Genomic DNA, 18,638 nt, shown 5'->3' with positions numbered 1-18,638 from the left:
GACTCAAAGCATAATATTTTGATTCCCTCATATGCATATCAATATCTGGCAATGAATAAGGAAGACTGAAAAAGAATTGAAGTCCTCAAATTGCTGTGCTACTTAAGAGTATTATGTGTACAAAGGACTGCCAAAAGATCAAACAAATCTGTCTTGGAGGAAGATGCAAGGATGGTGAGACTTTTGGCACGTTGTTAGGAGTAGGCAGTCTTTGGAAAAGGACATAATTCTGGGAAAGATCGAGGGTCTGCAAAGGAGAGGAAGATCCTCAACAAGATTGACAGACACAGTGACTGCAATAATAGCTTAAGCACAGTAGAGATTTCAAGGCTAGTGCAGGACAGGGCAAGGTTTTAATCTTTTGTACATAGGGTTGCCAGGAGTAGGTGACTTGGAAGCACGTATGTCAAGAAGAATATTGAAATGTCACATGGATATCAATAGTTAGCATGAAGTTAGGATTTCCCTACAGACTTTTATATGCAAAAATATTTTAAGAGAATGTATTCTATTTTTTTTACATAGTATAAATATAAAAAAACAAATCCAATAAATGTTGACATTGAATGAGTTTTTAAAAAGGTTGGGTTCTTTTGCCCTTTAAAAAATAGTCCCTGACATCCAGGCGTTAGCCTGTCACCCATAGCTAAGCTTAAAAATTTTTTAAAAAGCCACAAACCTCTAGATAGTAAAATTCTCATATACTGTCGGTGGGATTGTAAAATGGTACAGCCACCCTGGAATGTGGTTTGGTGTTTCCTCAAAAGCTGAACATAGAAATTCTATATGACCCAGCTGTTCCACTGCTAGGAATATACCCCAAGGAAAATAGAATTGAGACACAAATGGAGATTTGTACACTGATGTTCACAGCAGCATTATTCACAATAGCAAGATGGAAAGGCCTCAAATGTTCATCAACAAACGAATGGATTGAGAGATTGTGGTACATTCACGTAAGACTACGCAGCACTAAGGATCAACAGTTCTGTAAAATACTATAACAATGGGAGTCTAAAGAGCATTATGCTGAGTAAACTTAGTCTCATAAGGACAAATAATGATGCATGAGACCATCATTGTAAAAACAGAAGGATAACTAACATGATGTGGATGAAAGTCCTGTAGGGGGAAGGGAAAGGGGCTAAGGGAAGAGGAGAAAATCACGGGGTTTCAGAGTTTGGTGGGCAGAGGGAGAAGGTGAAGGAATTAGGATAGACCTACAGAAGACCTGAAAAGACCTGTAAGTGAGCAGTGGTGATTAATTTCATAAAAAACATTGTGTCAGAATGATCATATGAAACAATATGAATGACGGTATGTGTTAAATACAAAGTAAATGAACACAGTGAATAAGAGTTTTGTATGCAAACTAACATAAAATAATTTTAATAGCATGGAGAACATTAAAAATACCACTTTCCTGCAGAATTCAGTCAGTGAGCCAGCCTTACACTTCTGCTAAAAACCAAACCAAGACCCATCACTCTCAGACAAGGCAGATGTAGGATAAAGACAAAAGCCAAACCACTCCACAATCTCATGCAACATAAGCACAAACATGATGAACATTGTCCAAATCACAGAAATTACCAATATTCTCATGTTCTCACTCATATTAATAACTACTGCTTCTTTGTCAATGCCAATTTTGCTTTATTGTGTTATTTTTATGTTCTACTTATGAATAAAAATATCCAAGCCCATGTTCCTCCCTTATTCTGACAGTATACAGTTAAGAATAAAGCTTCTTAATTCCAGTCTATGTTAGCAGAATCAAATATTGCACAAAATCTGGAGAGAAGTGGATCTAAGAAAGCCAATGAAATAAAGGGCATGACAGGATATAGATGTTTTCTGACTCATGTTTGAGTTGGGACCTTAAATTATTCACATCACTCTAAATTTAGTGTAGTTACATGTGCGGTGTGGTGAATTCAGTTTGTTGTTGGAAAGATATTACATACACCCTGGTGCTAAAAATCTTAGGAGTTTTAGGACTCTCATTTCTTGTTAAATCACTGGAATGACGTTTGTGACACATGAAAATAATATATTTCACTTAAGAGTAATAATCACTTCTTCTACCTGTATATTTCTCTCTATTGTACTCAAGTCTAAATAGTAGAAGCAGCAAGGAGTTTGAAAAAAAAACACCCTTTAGTTAATGATGTACTTTGAAAAAGAAAATTCAATGAAGTGATTTGACTCGTCATTTTATAATATTTTAAAAAAATGCAGCTTCATTTTCTTGAACTTTTCAACACTTACACAAGCCCAAACAAGCGTATTGCTATCTTTTCCAAATCAATTTTACCACAAGAGTCCACAATTAAGGTTGCATAGTGGGATGTACTTGGGGTGGTGGGAGGGGTGTAGGGGATTGTGTACCAGGGATGGAGTGTTTCTTTTACTTTTCAAAGAGAAGAGCGAACTGGGGGCTGGGGGCGGGGAGGGGGAAGGAGGGCTGGGGGTGCAAGGAGGGCTGGGCAGGGAGAGAAGTGCAGCAGCAATGAATGAATGGAAGTCCAAAATCTCTGTAAGTGTTCATTAAAATTATTAAAATTTAAAAAGAAAGGAAATTCCTTTGTTTCCTCATAGCACATGTTCTCCATCAGGGCAAGAAGCAAATAAACCTAGTTTGGTTCAACTACAGATGGGTTCTTGGTGGGTTTTGCCTGGAGGGAACTGACACAGCAAATGTAAGCATCCCAACACAGAAAAGTAAATGTATTCGTTTGAGAATAACAATGTCATCAATTTCAGGTTTGCTTTTTGTTTACATAAAATAATAACTAAAGACATAATCAGTGGTTTTATGGCAGCATTCATGCACTATCTTCATCTCTCAGTTTTTTAATTCTGAGAGCAATTGTATCAAGTAGCTTTTACAAACTGTAAAAGAAAGAATCCTACACTTGAACCTAATTAGGAAGTAGAACCTTAGTACATGTATAAATTCACACATTAAAAAAAAAATACATCCGCTCAGGGCAGGACAGGGTTCAGAGCTGCTGAACATAGGGCCGCTATTCATCTCAGGCGACTCAATCAATAACATTCTATGACAGGTTTGGAAGCAGCAGTGGCATTCACTTCCTAAATAACATGCCTCCAGAAACTCTATGAACTTTGATAAATGTCGATAGTTATAGAGGGGCTTCAATACTTTTGTTTTGGGGTTGCTGAGTCATGCTCAACTCGAAGGCAATCAACAACAACATCAGAAACTACAAGGAAGGTTGAAATGAATGAAAGGATGGCATTACCGAATCAACACTACATTACAAATCATGCAGTTGTTGTTAAAATTTAATATAAAATGTAACATAAGTTTGGAAGATTACTTAAGAGCACTTAATTACATAGAAGCACTGCTTATCAACGGAAACAAACTCATCGGCATCCAGTCGGAATTGACTCATAGCCGGCTTTCCAACACATTTCTGAGGCATAAACCACAGCGGAAGGAAGGAGGAGTTTGTCCATCTGTGCCTTGTGGAGCAGCTGGCGGATTTTGAACAGCCAGGAAAGTACCACCTTTTGATCAGCACTGCAACTCCCTACCCACTAGGCCGCCAGAGTTCTCCTGTGCACAAACAGGAGCTACTTAATCATCCACTCAAGAGAAACTAATCTACTGATTTAAGGTAATTTACCCTATCCGATGATTTTTACCTGCACCATATGCTTGAAATATCAGAGATAAAAATGATTATAGTAGTAGTACTTGAACAAGAGAATGTTCATACAAATACCCTAAGGGAATCTGGTTCAGAAGAAGATTCTGACTAAGAATTCTGCAGAGGATACCCATGTTCTCTCCAAGGCTTCTAGGTGATGTCAGTGCTTTTAAATCAAGGATCATATAAACAGCAGAAATAATAAGGGCACGTTGCAAAGTTTCTGGGGCTAAAGCTCACACTTGTAATAATCATTTACTGAACTATACAATCCATGACAAGGCCTAATATTTGGTCTGCCAAGGGTTGGAGTCAGCAGCTGAACGTTCAAGGTTCCCCTGACAGTACTGAGGTAGCTGGTCAATGAAGATGTTTTCTGTTGCCTTAGCCATAAATCATACTCCACCAGGAAAAGAACAGAATATTTCTTTTAAGAATGAAAAGCAAAAGGGACTTTACCTTTACTGGGACCACCAATCTCATCAATTTTGTGTCTATAATTCTACAACCTTCACTTTCCAACATATTCCCTCTTCCATCTAACCCCCAACTTGGTTAAAGTAAAAAAAACCAAAAAACAACAAAATTAAAGAAATTTAAAATTAATTTAGGCAGTATAATTCAAATAATAAGGTATACTGATGATAGACAAGAATTCTTTGAGGGGTCCAAGGGGGAAGATGATCAACATAGTTACATACAAGTAAATCATGGTCCTCCCAAAAGTGAATAAAAATAGATAAGGCATGTGTTAGTGGGAAAACTAGCATTCATTATTAGTTTCAAGACCTGCAGTCTCTCTTTGATATCATAACAGCCTTGCAGATTTTAGGGCTTTGAAATAGTAAGTTCTCAATTTTACATTTAGTTGAAAAAGAGGAAAATATCTATCTACAAAGGAAATTTAAGCTCATGTTGTTAAATCAGACCCACAATAACAGGTGAAATACCTGCTTCCTGTTTTTGTTACTGTTATCTTTAAAGAAACCTCTAGAAAACAATGACTCAATTAAGAGTCCATAGTCTACTCAGATTTCTAGTATATTCCCAGAAGTTAAAACAACAGAAAACTCATTTTTCTTTTGTATTTAGGGGGAAAAAAGTAAGATTCATCTGAGTGTCAAGAATGCATTAGAACGTGTGTATGTGCTTTATCTCACTGCAATCGAGTTGAAAGGAAATCAGAGTTGGTTGGTTTTTTGGAGTGTAATTTGTCTATAAGGAGATTGTAAGTGAGCTTTCCAGGGCTGCCAATTGCCAGGGAGGAATTACCCATTTTCTTGCATCAGAGCTGCTAGTGGATTTGAACCCCCAGAGAAGTATCACATTTGTATAGGCAATGCAACTCTTTAAGAACTATATCTTGGTAACTCCCTATCTTCCACATAGTTCTTGATTATAATTAAGGAACCTTTAACACTGAGAAAAAGAAAAGTTACCATTGTTGTTGGAATCTTTTTCTTTTTAAATAATATGAATACAATTACCAGTACGAAGTGGTAGAATTTTGGAATCTTCAGACATTTTTGTTATAGGTTCAATCCATGGCTTTTCACTTGAAGCTATAGCAAAAAGAAATGGAATTTGCTGAAGATTTTTCAAAAGGAGCAAAAGACAGAAATATGTTGGTATGGTTAATTGGCTACCAGAGGCCTGTAATAAAAAGCACACACTGATATAGTTAAAAGACAAAATATATTGAGACCAGAAAAAAAATCAACATGCATTCATCCAGAACATATACTGGTGGTTAGAGAAACACTAGCTCTTGGTATCACCTTTTACATTATTAGTGGCAGAAAAACTGCTTTATGAGCTCTGAGAAACTATCAGATTAAAATGTTTCTTGAATTTACAGAAAACACAATTAGAAAAATAATTTGTTTTGTTTTCTTTTTGCCAACTCTTGTTTGGTCTAGTTAATTGATTTATCAGTTCATTAGGGTTTGCAGAGCTAAGATTCAGTAACTGTGCCCCACCATGGAAGGACGTAAAACACACCTTCAGTCTTAATTAAAACTAAATGTTAAGGGACTTTCATTACCCAAGGTGTCCCCAGGCTTCTCAAAAGGGAAGGGTGTTTCTGCCCAAGGAAATTCTGGAAGTCTGTTCGGAGCTGGAATGAAACATAAGATAAGTTATGACCTGAAGTGTAAGAAATAGAGAAAAGATTTTAAAAATACCAAATTTCAAAAATAAAGGTGCATAAAAGGCAAATTAACTCATGGCAAATAAGATGATGGTGTTAGTAACATTTCTTATTGCTATGTTTTAATGCTGGTTAATATAATACAGTTCTATGTTTTTAAGCAAATAATAATAGTCTGTAAATTTGAGGCATCTGGACTCTTATTAAACTATCATTGCCTTTGAGCTGGAACAGCCTCAAAGATGACCACTCTGCAGTGGCTTTTCAGAACCTAAGTCTCACAGGAGGAGACTGCCCATTATTTTCCTACTGAGCAGCTGGTGAACTTGAACTACCAATGAGGTGCTGCTTGGGTTAGCAGTGCAATTCCCTACAGACTACACCAGAGCTCCTCTCATTAACTAGTTTCCTCATTTCTTCAGCTATCTCTATGCATGCTGTTATATTTATCTTGTTTAAATTCAGACCAAGCAGTAATCACATCCAAACAAGATATAATAAATAGCTTTAAAAAATTTTTTTTGGTAACTATATTGCTATGTGTTTAAGGTCTCTCTCTTCCACTTAAAAAATTATTTTCCAAACAAAGAAATTTTAAGAGGAAATCTGAATAAAAATGATAAATATATCTCTTTTGTAAAGAGATATATTTATATGAAAATATTCAGGAAAACCAGAACATATAAAATTATTCAGTAGTCACACAATGATATGATTGAAAAGAATCAAACATAAATCAATATATGACACCAAAAGGGAAAAAAACCCTACATCCACCAAAACGATTTGCTATAAAGGTGAGTGTTTAGAATCTGCCATTACAAAATGAAGATTTTAAAACATTTAAATGCTTGGAGATTCAAGACTTTATTGTTCTGTATGCATTCTGTTCTTTCCTTCCTGAGAGGAGATAAATTTGAACGACTGTGTTTAAGGCTTTGAAGAATGTATAAAATTCCCACGGTAATAAGAAAGCTGCAGCGTTGAGTTCTTTTTACCTAGGGTGCTCAGTGGTAATTCAAACCTATGTATTAGAACCTTGTCTGATGTCTCTGGGAGTCTTCCGCTGAGAACTACAATAAAGAAGAATACAGTTAGTGAATCCTTGTCTTCAGGAGTTGACATTGTCTCTCAACCACGACATGCAGAGCATGCTTCCTAACAAGGACCTATGTGCACCAGGAGGCTGCTACCTTTCATGAAAATGCCTGGATTCCCTGGAAAACCTCCCTATAACTGTTAAAATACAAAAACATGCTTTTAGAGGGCAGTAGAATAGCATAGAAGACCACCACTATAAATAAATACAGAGTAAATACATGCTGCTTCTTCAGGACGGGAACACAATCAAACAAGTTGGATTCTCTTGAGTCTTCTGCTAGTATAAGGAGCAGGAAATTCTTGTAAAGAATGAATCACATTTTTGGGGATGCTCTTCAAGCTTAGAAAGCACAAGACTTCCAGAAAGCAACCCAAGTGAAAAGTACAGACACTGTCAAGACTTTTCCCAAGACAGTCAGCTTTCCCCTCCCCTTCAGTCTTTCAAGGGCAAAAGGTTGGTACTCCATTTTTGTCTATAATCCAAAAGCCTTGTTAATAAAAAACAAAATTAAGAAAAGAGTGCAGTTAGCATTAAGCACTATCATCTAGAACATCAGTAAGAAGTACCAAGGCATTCCAAGAACAGTGGGATTGGAGCAAAAAAGAGGAAAAGAAACTACTACCAGAAAGATGGGAAAGGGAAAGGAAGAGTCTAAAGAAGCTGGGACACTGAAGTCATGTTGCGCTCGCTCTCTCTGAATGTTGCGGAAGGTTTTCAAAGAAAGAAAAGTTCTTGGATTTACCTGGTGCTGTTTCTGAAATGTCTAACCCACTAGACACAGCAGGCTTAGTAGTTCTTGGAACAGTTTCAGTAGTCCCTGAAAAGTAAAAAAAAAAAAGAAAAAAAGCAACTTTATAAGTTATACAAGGAAGAAGCAATACAGGACTGTTTTTGCTCTTGAATTGTGATTGATATGAAGAAGCCATAATTGCTCACTTGCCCTTGCTGCCTAAGCTGCCAGCCTTCCCTAACTCTTCCTCAACTGTATTTGGTTCCTTTTCTATGTGATTTAAGGACACACTGACCTACTTCCACTAACATAGATACTATGTTCACCACAATTTTATCTGCCTGTCCTTTCCTCTTCAAATCCAGGGCTTAGCACAATGTGTGGAGATAAGAAGCACATAATACGTGTTTATTAAGTTAATTAATAAGGGAATTATGATTAAATTAATTATAAGAGAATATTCTTAGAGCGGTAAAAGTTTATTTAGAGTTATTACATTTTTAAGACCTTTCTCTTTCAAACTGAAATTAACATGCAGAGTTTGGAACTGCATTATAATTCTAATCAGGATGTAAGCACTCAAGTGGAGGATAGTCCCTACTGCTAGTTCAAAAGCACAGAAGACCTCAGGTGAATTGTTTAGGGGAAAAATAAAAGCCACTGAGATCCAGAATAAATTTTTAATCTGAGAGCTCAGAATTTTGAAGAGAAAAGACGTGAAATAAACACAGTAACACTGCAGAATAAATTATAATGTTTGCCTAAGTATTTCTGAAGTGGAACATTCTGAGGCAGGATTGGCAGAGAGCAAAGAAATATTTAGACTCTCCCAAAAGACACAGTGCCAGAGAAGAAAGTATAATTGGGGAAAATGGGTAGAGTCACTGAGGCATAAAAGGATTTAGAGTCATCCATTGGGTCATGTCTTTGCTTTTTTTGGCACTGAGAGGTGCTATTGAAACAATAAAAACAGTCATAAAAACAAACTAGGAATTTTCATCTTAATGGATTATCCCAGCAGCTTGAATAGATCCTACCTCTGTTCTGACCCCAGGAAGTTGAAGGTTAACTGTTTCTTTCTCTCCTTTAGACAGAGCCTTGTTCATCTTGCTCTATCACAAATATCTTTATTTGAACAAATAAGCTTTCCTGAAATCAAGTTATTCTGTTTCTTCACCAACTTTTATCCAGTAATGTTGCAAGTTGTGTTAACAGTACAATTAAAATCCACTTAGATTGGAGTTAAATTGCTAAGTGTGAACTATGGGGCTCCCTGCTAGATATTCATTTTACCGAGTCCTATGTGGGGTATAATTGCTCTGGAAAGAACTTTCATCCAGACAATGTTTTCTCAGTGGGCTGGACTTGCCTAGTTCATCCAGGCAGGAAACTGAATATTATTAATAAAAGCTGATAAACTAAGAAGTGCTTACTACTGTTAATTCTTTAAAGTATCTTTACCAAACTATTATATTTTCTTTATTCTAGGATCCTAAATTTTCCATAAGATACTTGGTTCTAAATGTATCCAACGTACTTACACAGACATCAATCTATGTATTTGTGAGGGATATAGTACATTACATTACACTGGCCATTGTAAAAATGAAGACAAGGAAAATTATCTCAGATTGTCATAGAACAATAAATAATAAAATACATAGTTTTATAGTTTAGTATAAAAAATTTCAGAATATTGAGGTAGTAAAACTTTCATTAAAATGAAAACACAGATTCCATATTGCATATCAGTTATATGATTCCACAGTCCATTTGGTATTTGTTGTCCTTCGAGAGATTCAATGAAAGCTCAGAAATATTTTACTGTTTTACGCTTTAAAATAAAAAAAAATTTCCCACTGACTCACCACTGAAAACTAGTATAGATTTGTAACTATTTGAAAAATATGTTATTTATTCCATTCAAAATCTGTAACAGAGGGCATTACCTGTTATGGGCTGGGCTGGGATTTTTTCTACCTCTTGTGTTTTAGATTCAGCAGGTAATGCCAGGGTCTTATTTGTAGCTAAAAAGCCAGAGAAGAAACAATTTACATCTTTCCTCTTAATTACCATGACCCAAAGAGCTCATTTAAAACAATCAAATACAAGTCTATTTCAAGCAATGCATTCTAATTTTATCCCCTCCCATCTGCCAACAATTTTCTGGAGATCCCTGGTGCTGTAGACTCGTGCTGCTAACTTAAAAGCCGTGCCTCCTGGAAGTTTGAATCCATGAGCGGCTCCTTGAAAGAAATGTGGCCACTTTCTTCCTTCATGATTTACAGCTTCTCAAAACCCACTGGAAGGTCAGCTTCTGAAGGAGGTCAGAAGGAGGTTCTGACTCGAGGGCAATGAGAGTGAATGAGTAAATCCAAAGAATGACATAAAGAACACTTTCTTCTTTTCAGTTAAATTAGGCAGACACACCATATTTATTTACATAAACCAATGAATTTAAAGATGATCATAACTATATCACTTTCATGTTTATAAAAGTCAATCAATGTTTAACTTATACTGATGGAAGATATGAGTCAGAAATAGCTTGATAGCACTCCACAACATTATTGATGTAGGCATATGAGGATTCCTATACAGAGCTGATTTTTAAATAAATGAATTATAATGCTAGATGATGCTGTATTTATTGTTACTGGGTGCCATCAAGTTCACTATAACTCGTAGAAATTCTATGGACAACAGATCTGAACCTGGTCCTGTCCTGCACCATGCTATTTCTGATATACTCAAGCCCACTGTTACAGTCACTGTGTCAATCCACCTAGCTGAAGGTCTTCTTCTTTTTTTCAAAGGAGTGGTCCCTCCTGCAAACATGCCAAAGCATGTGAGATGAAGCTTAATCATCCTTATTTCTATGGAACTACTTGGCTTCACATCTTCCTAGAAAATTTGTTTGTTCTTCTGGCAGTTCATGAAATAATTCAATACTTTTCTCTACATAATTCAAAGGCATCGATTCTTCTTTTGCCAGTCTCATTCATTGTCCAACTTTCAGACGCACAGGAAACAAGTGGAAATATCATGGCTTCGACCAGGCACATCTTGGTCTTTAAACTGACATCATTGCTCTTTAGCATTTTGGAGAGTTCCTTGAAATCAGATTTTCCCAGTGCGACATGTATTTTGATCTCTTGACTGTTGCTACCCAGGGTACTGATTGCTGATCCAAGTACAATGAAATAGTTAACCACTCCATCTGTTACGATTTTGCTTATTGGATCAGTTATGAGGATTTTTCTTTTCTTGATGTAGAGAAGTATGTAATCCATATTGAAAGCTGTAGTCTTTGATCTTCTGTAGCAAGCACTTCCAGCCCTCTTCCCTTTCAGCAAGCAAGATTGTGTCATCTGAATAACTGCAGCCAATTGATGAGTCTTCCTCTAACCCTAATGTCACATTCTTCTTTATATAGTTCAGCTTCTTAAATGATGAGTTACTCATCACATAGATTGAATAAGTATGGAGAAAGGATTCATACCACACAAACATCTCTCTTGATTTTAAAACAAGCAGTGTTTCCTCATTTTGTTTGGACAACAGTTTCTTAGACTATGCATTGGTTTCACCATTAAGTGTTGTGGTAGTCCCCTCCTCAATATTATCTATAATTTGCTATGATCCATACAAATGCTTTTGAGTAGTAAATGAAACACAAATAAGTATTTGATATTCTCTACTTTCGACTAAGATTCAACTGTCCTCAGTAATAATACGTTGAATAACATGGTTTCTTCTGAATACAGCTTGAATTTTTTTGGCAATTTTGTCAATGCACTGTTACAGCCATTTTTAATAATCTGTTTAATTTTACTTAGCATATGATGTTAATAATATTGCTTGATGATTTCTATATTCTGTTGATCAGCCTTCTTTGGAATGGGAACAAATGTGTACCTCTTCCAGTAAGATTGCCAAGAAGCTGTCTTCCAAATTTCTTGGCATAGACTAGTGAGCAAGTCCAGGGCTGCATCTGTTTGTTGAACTATGTAAATTGTAATTCTGTCAATTCCTTTTTCTTGCCAAAGTGTTCAGGGCAGCTTGAACTTCTTCCTTCATTAGTTCTCAATCATATGCTACTTCCTGAAATATTTCCATATGGACCAATTATTTTTGGAGTGTCTACTGGACACATTGTTGTTGCTGTGTGCTATCGAGTTGCCCATGACTCAGTGACCCTATATACAAGATTGTTGTTGTTATGTGCCATCAAGTTGTCTGTAACTTATAGCAACCCTGCGTACAACAGCCCGAAGCTTGCGCTATGGTGAACAAGTCTCACTGACTCCAACACACCTACCACATTTATCCCAGTTACTATGTCAATCCATCTCATTCAGTCTTTCTCTCCTGTGCTGTCCCTGCACCCTTCCAAGCATGATGTCCTTCTCCAAGGACCAGTCCCTCTTGGCCATGTGCCCAAATTATGTGAAATGAAGCTTCAAAATCCTAGCCTCCAAGGAGAAACTTGGTTTCACCCTATATAAGACAGACTTATTTGTTTTCTTGGTGTCCATGGTATGTTCAAGACTCTTCTCCAGCACCACAACCCAATCTATGTACAAAAGGTATTATAAAATGAGAACGGACTTGGTACCAATACTCAAGTGTGATTTAAATAAATGTGAATGTGAATTTGTATGTCATATTTACATGGCATGAATCTTTGATATCATTTTAAAATTCATTTCTTTTCCTTGTTCATTATTGTCAAATTGGAACTGTCTCGGAGCTGACTATCCATCAGGTTTTCAGGAGGCTGTAGATTGCACAGGAGAAGACTGCCCATCTTTCTCCTGGGAAATAGCTGGTGGATTCAAACTGCCCAAGAGTCACCTCCTTTGTGTTAGCAGTGTAACTTCCTATTCACTAGGCCACCAGAACTTTTCCATTAGTAAAGCAGTTTCCCTGAGTGTGATTAACAGCCTCTGAAAACCTGCTGAAGGGTTAGCTATGGGTTGGATCCAACTTAAAGGTACACAACAATAAAAATTAACAAAGTTAGTTTGTTGTTGTTGTTTCCGGAGGCAAGCTATTATGGAAATGGATTCCACTCCTCCTTCCAGTTAGTTTAGTAAACCAATTCACTCTGTAAATTTCCACACAAATCACAAGTAAAAGTTAGAAATAAAGAAAGAACATAACAAAGAAAAAAAAATAAGATCACTGTATAATTGTATAACTTTTATTTTCTTAAATGTTTCAATCTTTTCAGAAACTGATACCAATGTATTTTTTTCCTCTGCTTTTTACAAAAACTACAACTTTTTCTTTGAACCATTAAGACTATTAGCACAGGAAGAAATATTCAGAATGCAAATTATTTCTGTGCACTGGTGGTGCTACAGATTAAACATTTGGCTGCTAAAACTCCTCTGTGGCACACACATGTGGCACTCTGTTCCTGTAAAGATTTACAGATCCAGAAACCAAATGGGGCCTTTTTACAGTTTACAGTTCTATATGGTTTCTAGCAGTTAAGTAGACCAAATCACAGTGAGACGGTCCTATTATTTTCAGCATGCCCCACGGATATATTTTTAAATTTTATTTTGCTTACAGTTAGTAATGACACAGTTTTTTCTTAATGATTGCTTCTTTGTGACTATCTCCTTCTTCAGAACACTTTTGGTAATTCTCTATTTGTCATTCAATATCCTGTATTCTCAATGGTCCCTAGTTGACTAAGACCAGTTTTCCTTTTTATCACCACATCGACACCTTTCGAGGAGATATTCTGAGTTTGCTTTGCATCCAAGTATGTATTTAGTTGAGAGTTACCTTACTGAACCTAAAACCAAGCCATTAGAAAAGAAAGACTGTAAACTACTTTTCTATGGAGTAGAAAAATAAAGTTTACTGCTGTTAGTTGACTCTGACTTGTAGGGACCTCTCCAAGATTGTATATCATAACGGAGAAGATCGTCCATCTTTCTTCCCTAGAGCAGCTGGTGAAGTCCAATGATTGGACACATGGTCTTTTTTGGTTAGCAGTACACGATCATATGGACTAGACCACCACAGCTAATGCCTTATATAGGAGCTCTGATGGTGTAGTGTGTACCAGGTTAAACTCTTAACCAAAGAGTTGGTGGATTGAATTCACCAGGTGCTTCTTGGGAGGAAATATAGGCAGCCTCATATCAGAAAGATTTATAGCCTCAGAAACCAGATGGAGGGTGGCTAAGAGTCAGAGCCAACTAGAAAGCAGTGGGATCTGGGTAACATCTTTTAAGGAGCAGTGGTAAAGCTAGTAATCCAAAGGCTGGTGGTTTGAACCCACTAACCATTCAGCTGTGAATGGTGTGGCAGGCAGGTCATATAAGATTACAGCTTTGGACACTCTATGGCACAGATTACCCTGATCTGGGAGTGAGAATCCACTCACTGGCAAAGATATCACACTATTTCCAAATATGGTATTTCAGATGCCAAAGAAATCGGAGATAGAGGAACTATTTAAGTGAGAGAGTCCTTATGACTCTTCCATATAAAGTCATGGACATTTACCTACTCTGTCTACATACAATTATGATTTTAGAAACAGGAAAAGAAAGTGACCCCAAACTTGGGATATTTCCTTTCCTCTTTCCTCTTCACTACCTTTTTCTTCCTTCCTTTTCTGGCAGTCTTAGTCTCGGCTTTGGCAAACTCTTTACATGTCCCTTGGAGATGTGGGTGTAATACTAGCTTTCTTGTTTGTTTCTCTCATTATTCACAGCATGTGTTCTTAGAACAAAAGCTATTACAGTTTTGATGTCCCATGATGAGCCCTGGTGGAATTGGATTATTATTTTTAGGATTTACCCTCTTTAAAAGTATGACTTTATTGAATTCTCGTGAAATGTAATTAACTTCAGGAAAGTTTATTTCTCCCTTGGTAGTGTAATAAACAGTTTATGCCCAACTATCTTTTTAAAAAATTAAAGAGTAAATTGAAAATGTATTATTAATAATATTTTCCATTCTGATGGAACTTATGATAGGTAATTTTTTTATTTACTGGACATTTAAAAACATCCTGGCTTATAACATTTTTATTGCCATGTGTCAAAATTGTCATATGTCAAATTTAAGATATATTTGTTCAGAAACAAAAAGAAAATGTTTATTATTTGCAAGAATTTTTCTCCATTAAAATAATACTAATTTTTTCAAGAATCAAAAACTAAGCATGTATCAACTTTAAAGTCTCTAAATCAAATACATCAAAAGAACTGAACTAGAATTAAAGCAGTATGTGATATCAGTAATGTCACTTAAGACTAGAATCTAAGGACTATCTTATGGTTCAAAACTGATAGCAGTGGTCTAGAAGAAAATGAAAATTTTCAGTTTCCTTTTTAAACTTTGGTTTCTGTAGTCTTGGTGGATATATTCAGAGATTAAATTAACAAGGTCTTAATTGGCTTATTCTTCCCAAATCTTTCCCAATTATGGAGTAAATTCTACAGGTTTGGGTAAAAAACAGGTAAGTACAACAGTGCTGATCTTGGATTTCAAATACAGGCTCAATGAAGTAGTTTAGCTGCATGGCTCCACAGCATCTACATGGTGTAGAGATGTGTGTGTGTACAGCCCTCCAAGTGCCTTTGACATATTGAGTCCTTTCTGATAATTGAGTGCAGAAGCTAAAGCAGACCAGTGGACAGTACTGCTTTATTATTGTCATGCTTTGTTTGTCTTAACACTGAATACTGAAATTCTTTCCAAAGTCAATATTAGGATAATAAAGCTGACAAATCTGACCTTTCAGTCATGTCTTATTGAAATTATATGGGATATCTTTTGACAGAATAGTATAAAAGTGTAATTTAGATGAATGACTCAAATTAATAATTATGAGTGCCATCAAGTCCACTATGACTCACAATGACCCTATGAACAACCAATGTCCCTGCTCTATACCACCCTCACAATCTCTGTTATGCTCAAGTCCACTGTTAGAAGTCATTCTCTCTTTCACTGCCTAGAGTCCACTTTCCCCATTGTGATGTATTGTTCCAAGGACTGGCCCTCTTGACACCATGCCTAAGAGTGTGAGAAGTATCACTACCCTTGCCTCTAAGGAGTAAATTCTACAATCTCTCTCCAAGACAGACTTGTTTGTTCTTTTGCTAGTCCATGAAATATCTAATCATCACCAACACCACTATTCAATTTCCTTTGTTATCTCTTATTCCTTCTCCACCTTTCACATGCACATGAAGTAATTGAAAACATGGAGTCTGGTGCACCTTAAACTTTAACTGACATCTTCCTTTAAGAGTGCTTTGAAAGCAGATTTGCCAAATGCAATTTATCTTTTGATTTCCTGGCTGCTGCCGCCTTGCATCGGATTGTGGTTCCAAGTAAAATGAAATAATTGATAATGCCAATCTTTGCTCCATCTATCATTAATTTGACAATGATGTCTATATAAACATGTGTAGTTTGGATGATTTGATAAAAGTGCACTATCCATTTACAAATATAAGTGGAAATATAAAATTATTTTGCTTTGTTGTTGTTGTTAGTTAAGTGTGACTCTCAGTAACACTAAGAACAGACAAAGCACTGTCCTGTCTTGTACCATCTTCTTAATTTCTAACTTACTCAAGCCCACTGCAGCAATAACTATGTCAATCCATCCTGTTGAAGGTCTTCTTCTCTTTTGCCAACCCTCCACATTTCCAAGCATGATGTCCCTCTCCAAGGAATAGCCAACCTCTCTCACTCTTTTACTTTGAAGTGCTTTTGAGCTACAGCTCTTTATGAGATTCTTTGGTTGTCCAAACAAAGTTGGCATTTCTTCACGAAGTCAGTTGCCATTGAGTCCATTCAAGGTAACCTTGTGTTTTTGCAGTGTTGTTTAAGGCTAATTTTTTGGAAGAAGATGTCTAGTAAAGACTTTTCCTGTGAGGTGCCTAAAGTGCACTTGTACCCTCAATCTCTTGGTTAACTGTTGAACATGCTAACTGCTTCACTATCAGGTCTCCACCTAATCATCACAAAGTCCAAGTCCACTGCTACTCACTCAATTGTGTCTTGATTGCATCAGTGATATCAAGCATTAAGGATGTGGGAAGTTTTAGGGTAGTTTCATTGAGACCTGGAACAATAAGATGAACTGCAAGGAAATAGAAATAGATCAGAAAAACCATCACATCATAAAATCAAGTGCAGAGCATCAAAGATGAGGAATTATTAAACTTACTTTGTTGTATTGAATTTAGCTAAACATTTTAAATGTTGGAAAGATATGATAATATCATATAAATAGACTTCTTATATTCAACACTAAGTCTCCAAAAATCCTTGGCCTTCTAATACTAAGACTCAAAGATTATAGCATGGCTGTTTAAGATATTTTGTGAACAAGAAAGACAGTTATTAATTTTTAAAAGATCAGTGCAATATGTTTAAAAATATCACAGCACCCAGGAGCAATGATTTTGAAAAATACTATATAACATGGGAGAAGCTAGAGAGCATTATGCTGAGTGAACTAACTCAGGCACATAAGAACAAATACTGTGTAAGAGCATTCTTGTAAAAAGAAAAGAATAAGCAGTGAGATACGTATGGATATACAGAGAGGAAAGGGGCAGGGGTGGGAGGGCTGAGGGTGGAGGGAGGAGAAATCATTTGGTTGAAGAGTTTGGTGGATGGATGGAGGGAGCAGAAAAAAAATGTACATGAATTAAGCATAATCAGAATAAAATTAAAGAAGTATAAGAAAAAAACCTATATAACATAAGTAAAGTTATATCAAATAATGCATAGAAAGACTAATCAGAGGGGATTCATCAATCATATGCTTACTATATAAGTAATTGTATTGGGATATTTAAATTATTCTCTAAAAATAAAGTACTGCACTGTAACTGCCAAGCATTTGGGGAACATGCAGGATGGACTATGCCACTCCCTCTGAGCATAGCCTCGTGTTATTTTTCTAACACACTCTATTAATACACCCTGACTGAAGGAGGGTCTCTTAGCTTCTAGCATGGAATTGTCAGGTGTCAATTTACAAAACAATGAAAGGAAATGAACTGACACCAAACTAACAGACCTGCACAGAGTGTAAAGTTCCAAAAAGGCTCTAGTACAAAAGATCACCTGATTTACTAGATTCAGGAAAAGATTTCAAAATTTACTCACCTAGAATAGTTCCACCCAGAGGAGTCTTATCTGGAGACTTAATTGAAGCCCTGTGTGTAACATTCTGAATCACTGTTGAAACACATAAAGACAAAAATGTGATGGGGAAAAATATAGAACAATAAAAAGTAGACAATGCATAAACAATGATTAATAATAATGAATAAAGCAAACAAGAAAACATTTGGCCTTGAATAGCCTTGATCTAACTCATATCAATTAACAGAAAGAAGATTATAGGGCTGACTACATAGCCAGCCCAAACTGGAAGGGTCTTTCAGTAATGAAGGGCTATTCTATTATAAATATGTCCCATTCTGGTTAGACAATCTTCTCCTGTGCAATTTATAACACAGAAGGAAAAAACTCACTAGAGGATCAGCTATAAGTAAATTCTGGCTCAAAGGTACATAACAGCAACATTCTGAATAGCTAAATGTTCCTTCCTGTCTCTATGTTCTGCAATCTGTCCTATCTTCAAGTCATATATATATATAAATGAAAATGTATACTTTGAAATTTTAAAAATATCTTTGGATAACCTACCTTGCATTGACAGTGTATTTGGGATATTATATTGTCTTAAGATTAACTATTTTAAATTATCAATCTCTTCCATAAAGAATTATACATATCTGGAGGACATTATGCTGAGTGAGGTATCTCAGTCACAAAGAGACAAATGCTATATGGTGCCACTGTTGTAGAATGAGGCTGACATCGGGGTGGGGGTAAGACTGAGAAAAACTGGATGAAATATGTTTACGGCATTGAAGTCTATGGGGGAGAGAATAGTTTAAAAGTATT

The 18,638-nt window shown here is 36.2% G+C and overlaps 1 protein-coding gene across 1 annotated transcript in view; it reads right to left on the bottom strand.

Annotated features, from left to right (window-relative positions):
* The window catches only part of ABI3BP (ABI family, member 3 (NESH) binding protein), a 350,074-nt gene that overhangs the window by 132,959 nt on the left and 198,477 nt on the right, over positions 1–18,638 (bottom strand). The window contains 5 exon segments of the mRNA XM_006890039.1: positions 5,177–5,245; positions 7,677–7,751; positions 9,614–9,691; positions 16,702–16,794; positions 17,832–17,903. Coding sequence (XP_006890101.1) covers positions 5,177–5,245; positions 7,677–7,751; positions 9,614–9,691; positions 16,702–16,794; positions 17,832–17,903 — 387 coding nt within the window.

This window comes from Elephantulus edwardii, unplaced genomic scaffold (genome assembly GCF_000299155.1).
Source record: "Elephantulus edwardii isolate Elephantulus edwardi_28Jun2011 unplaced genomic scaffold, EleEdw1.0 scaffold00085, whole genome shotgun sequence".
Taxonomy (NCBI): Eukaryota; Metazoa; Chordata; class Mammalia; order Macroscelidea; family Macroscelididae; genus Elephantulus; species Elephantulus edwardii.
This window is presented reverse-complemented; position numbering and strand designations above follow the sequence as displayed.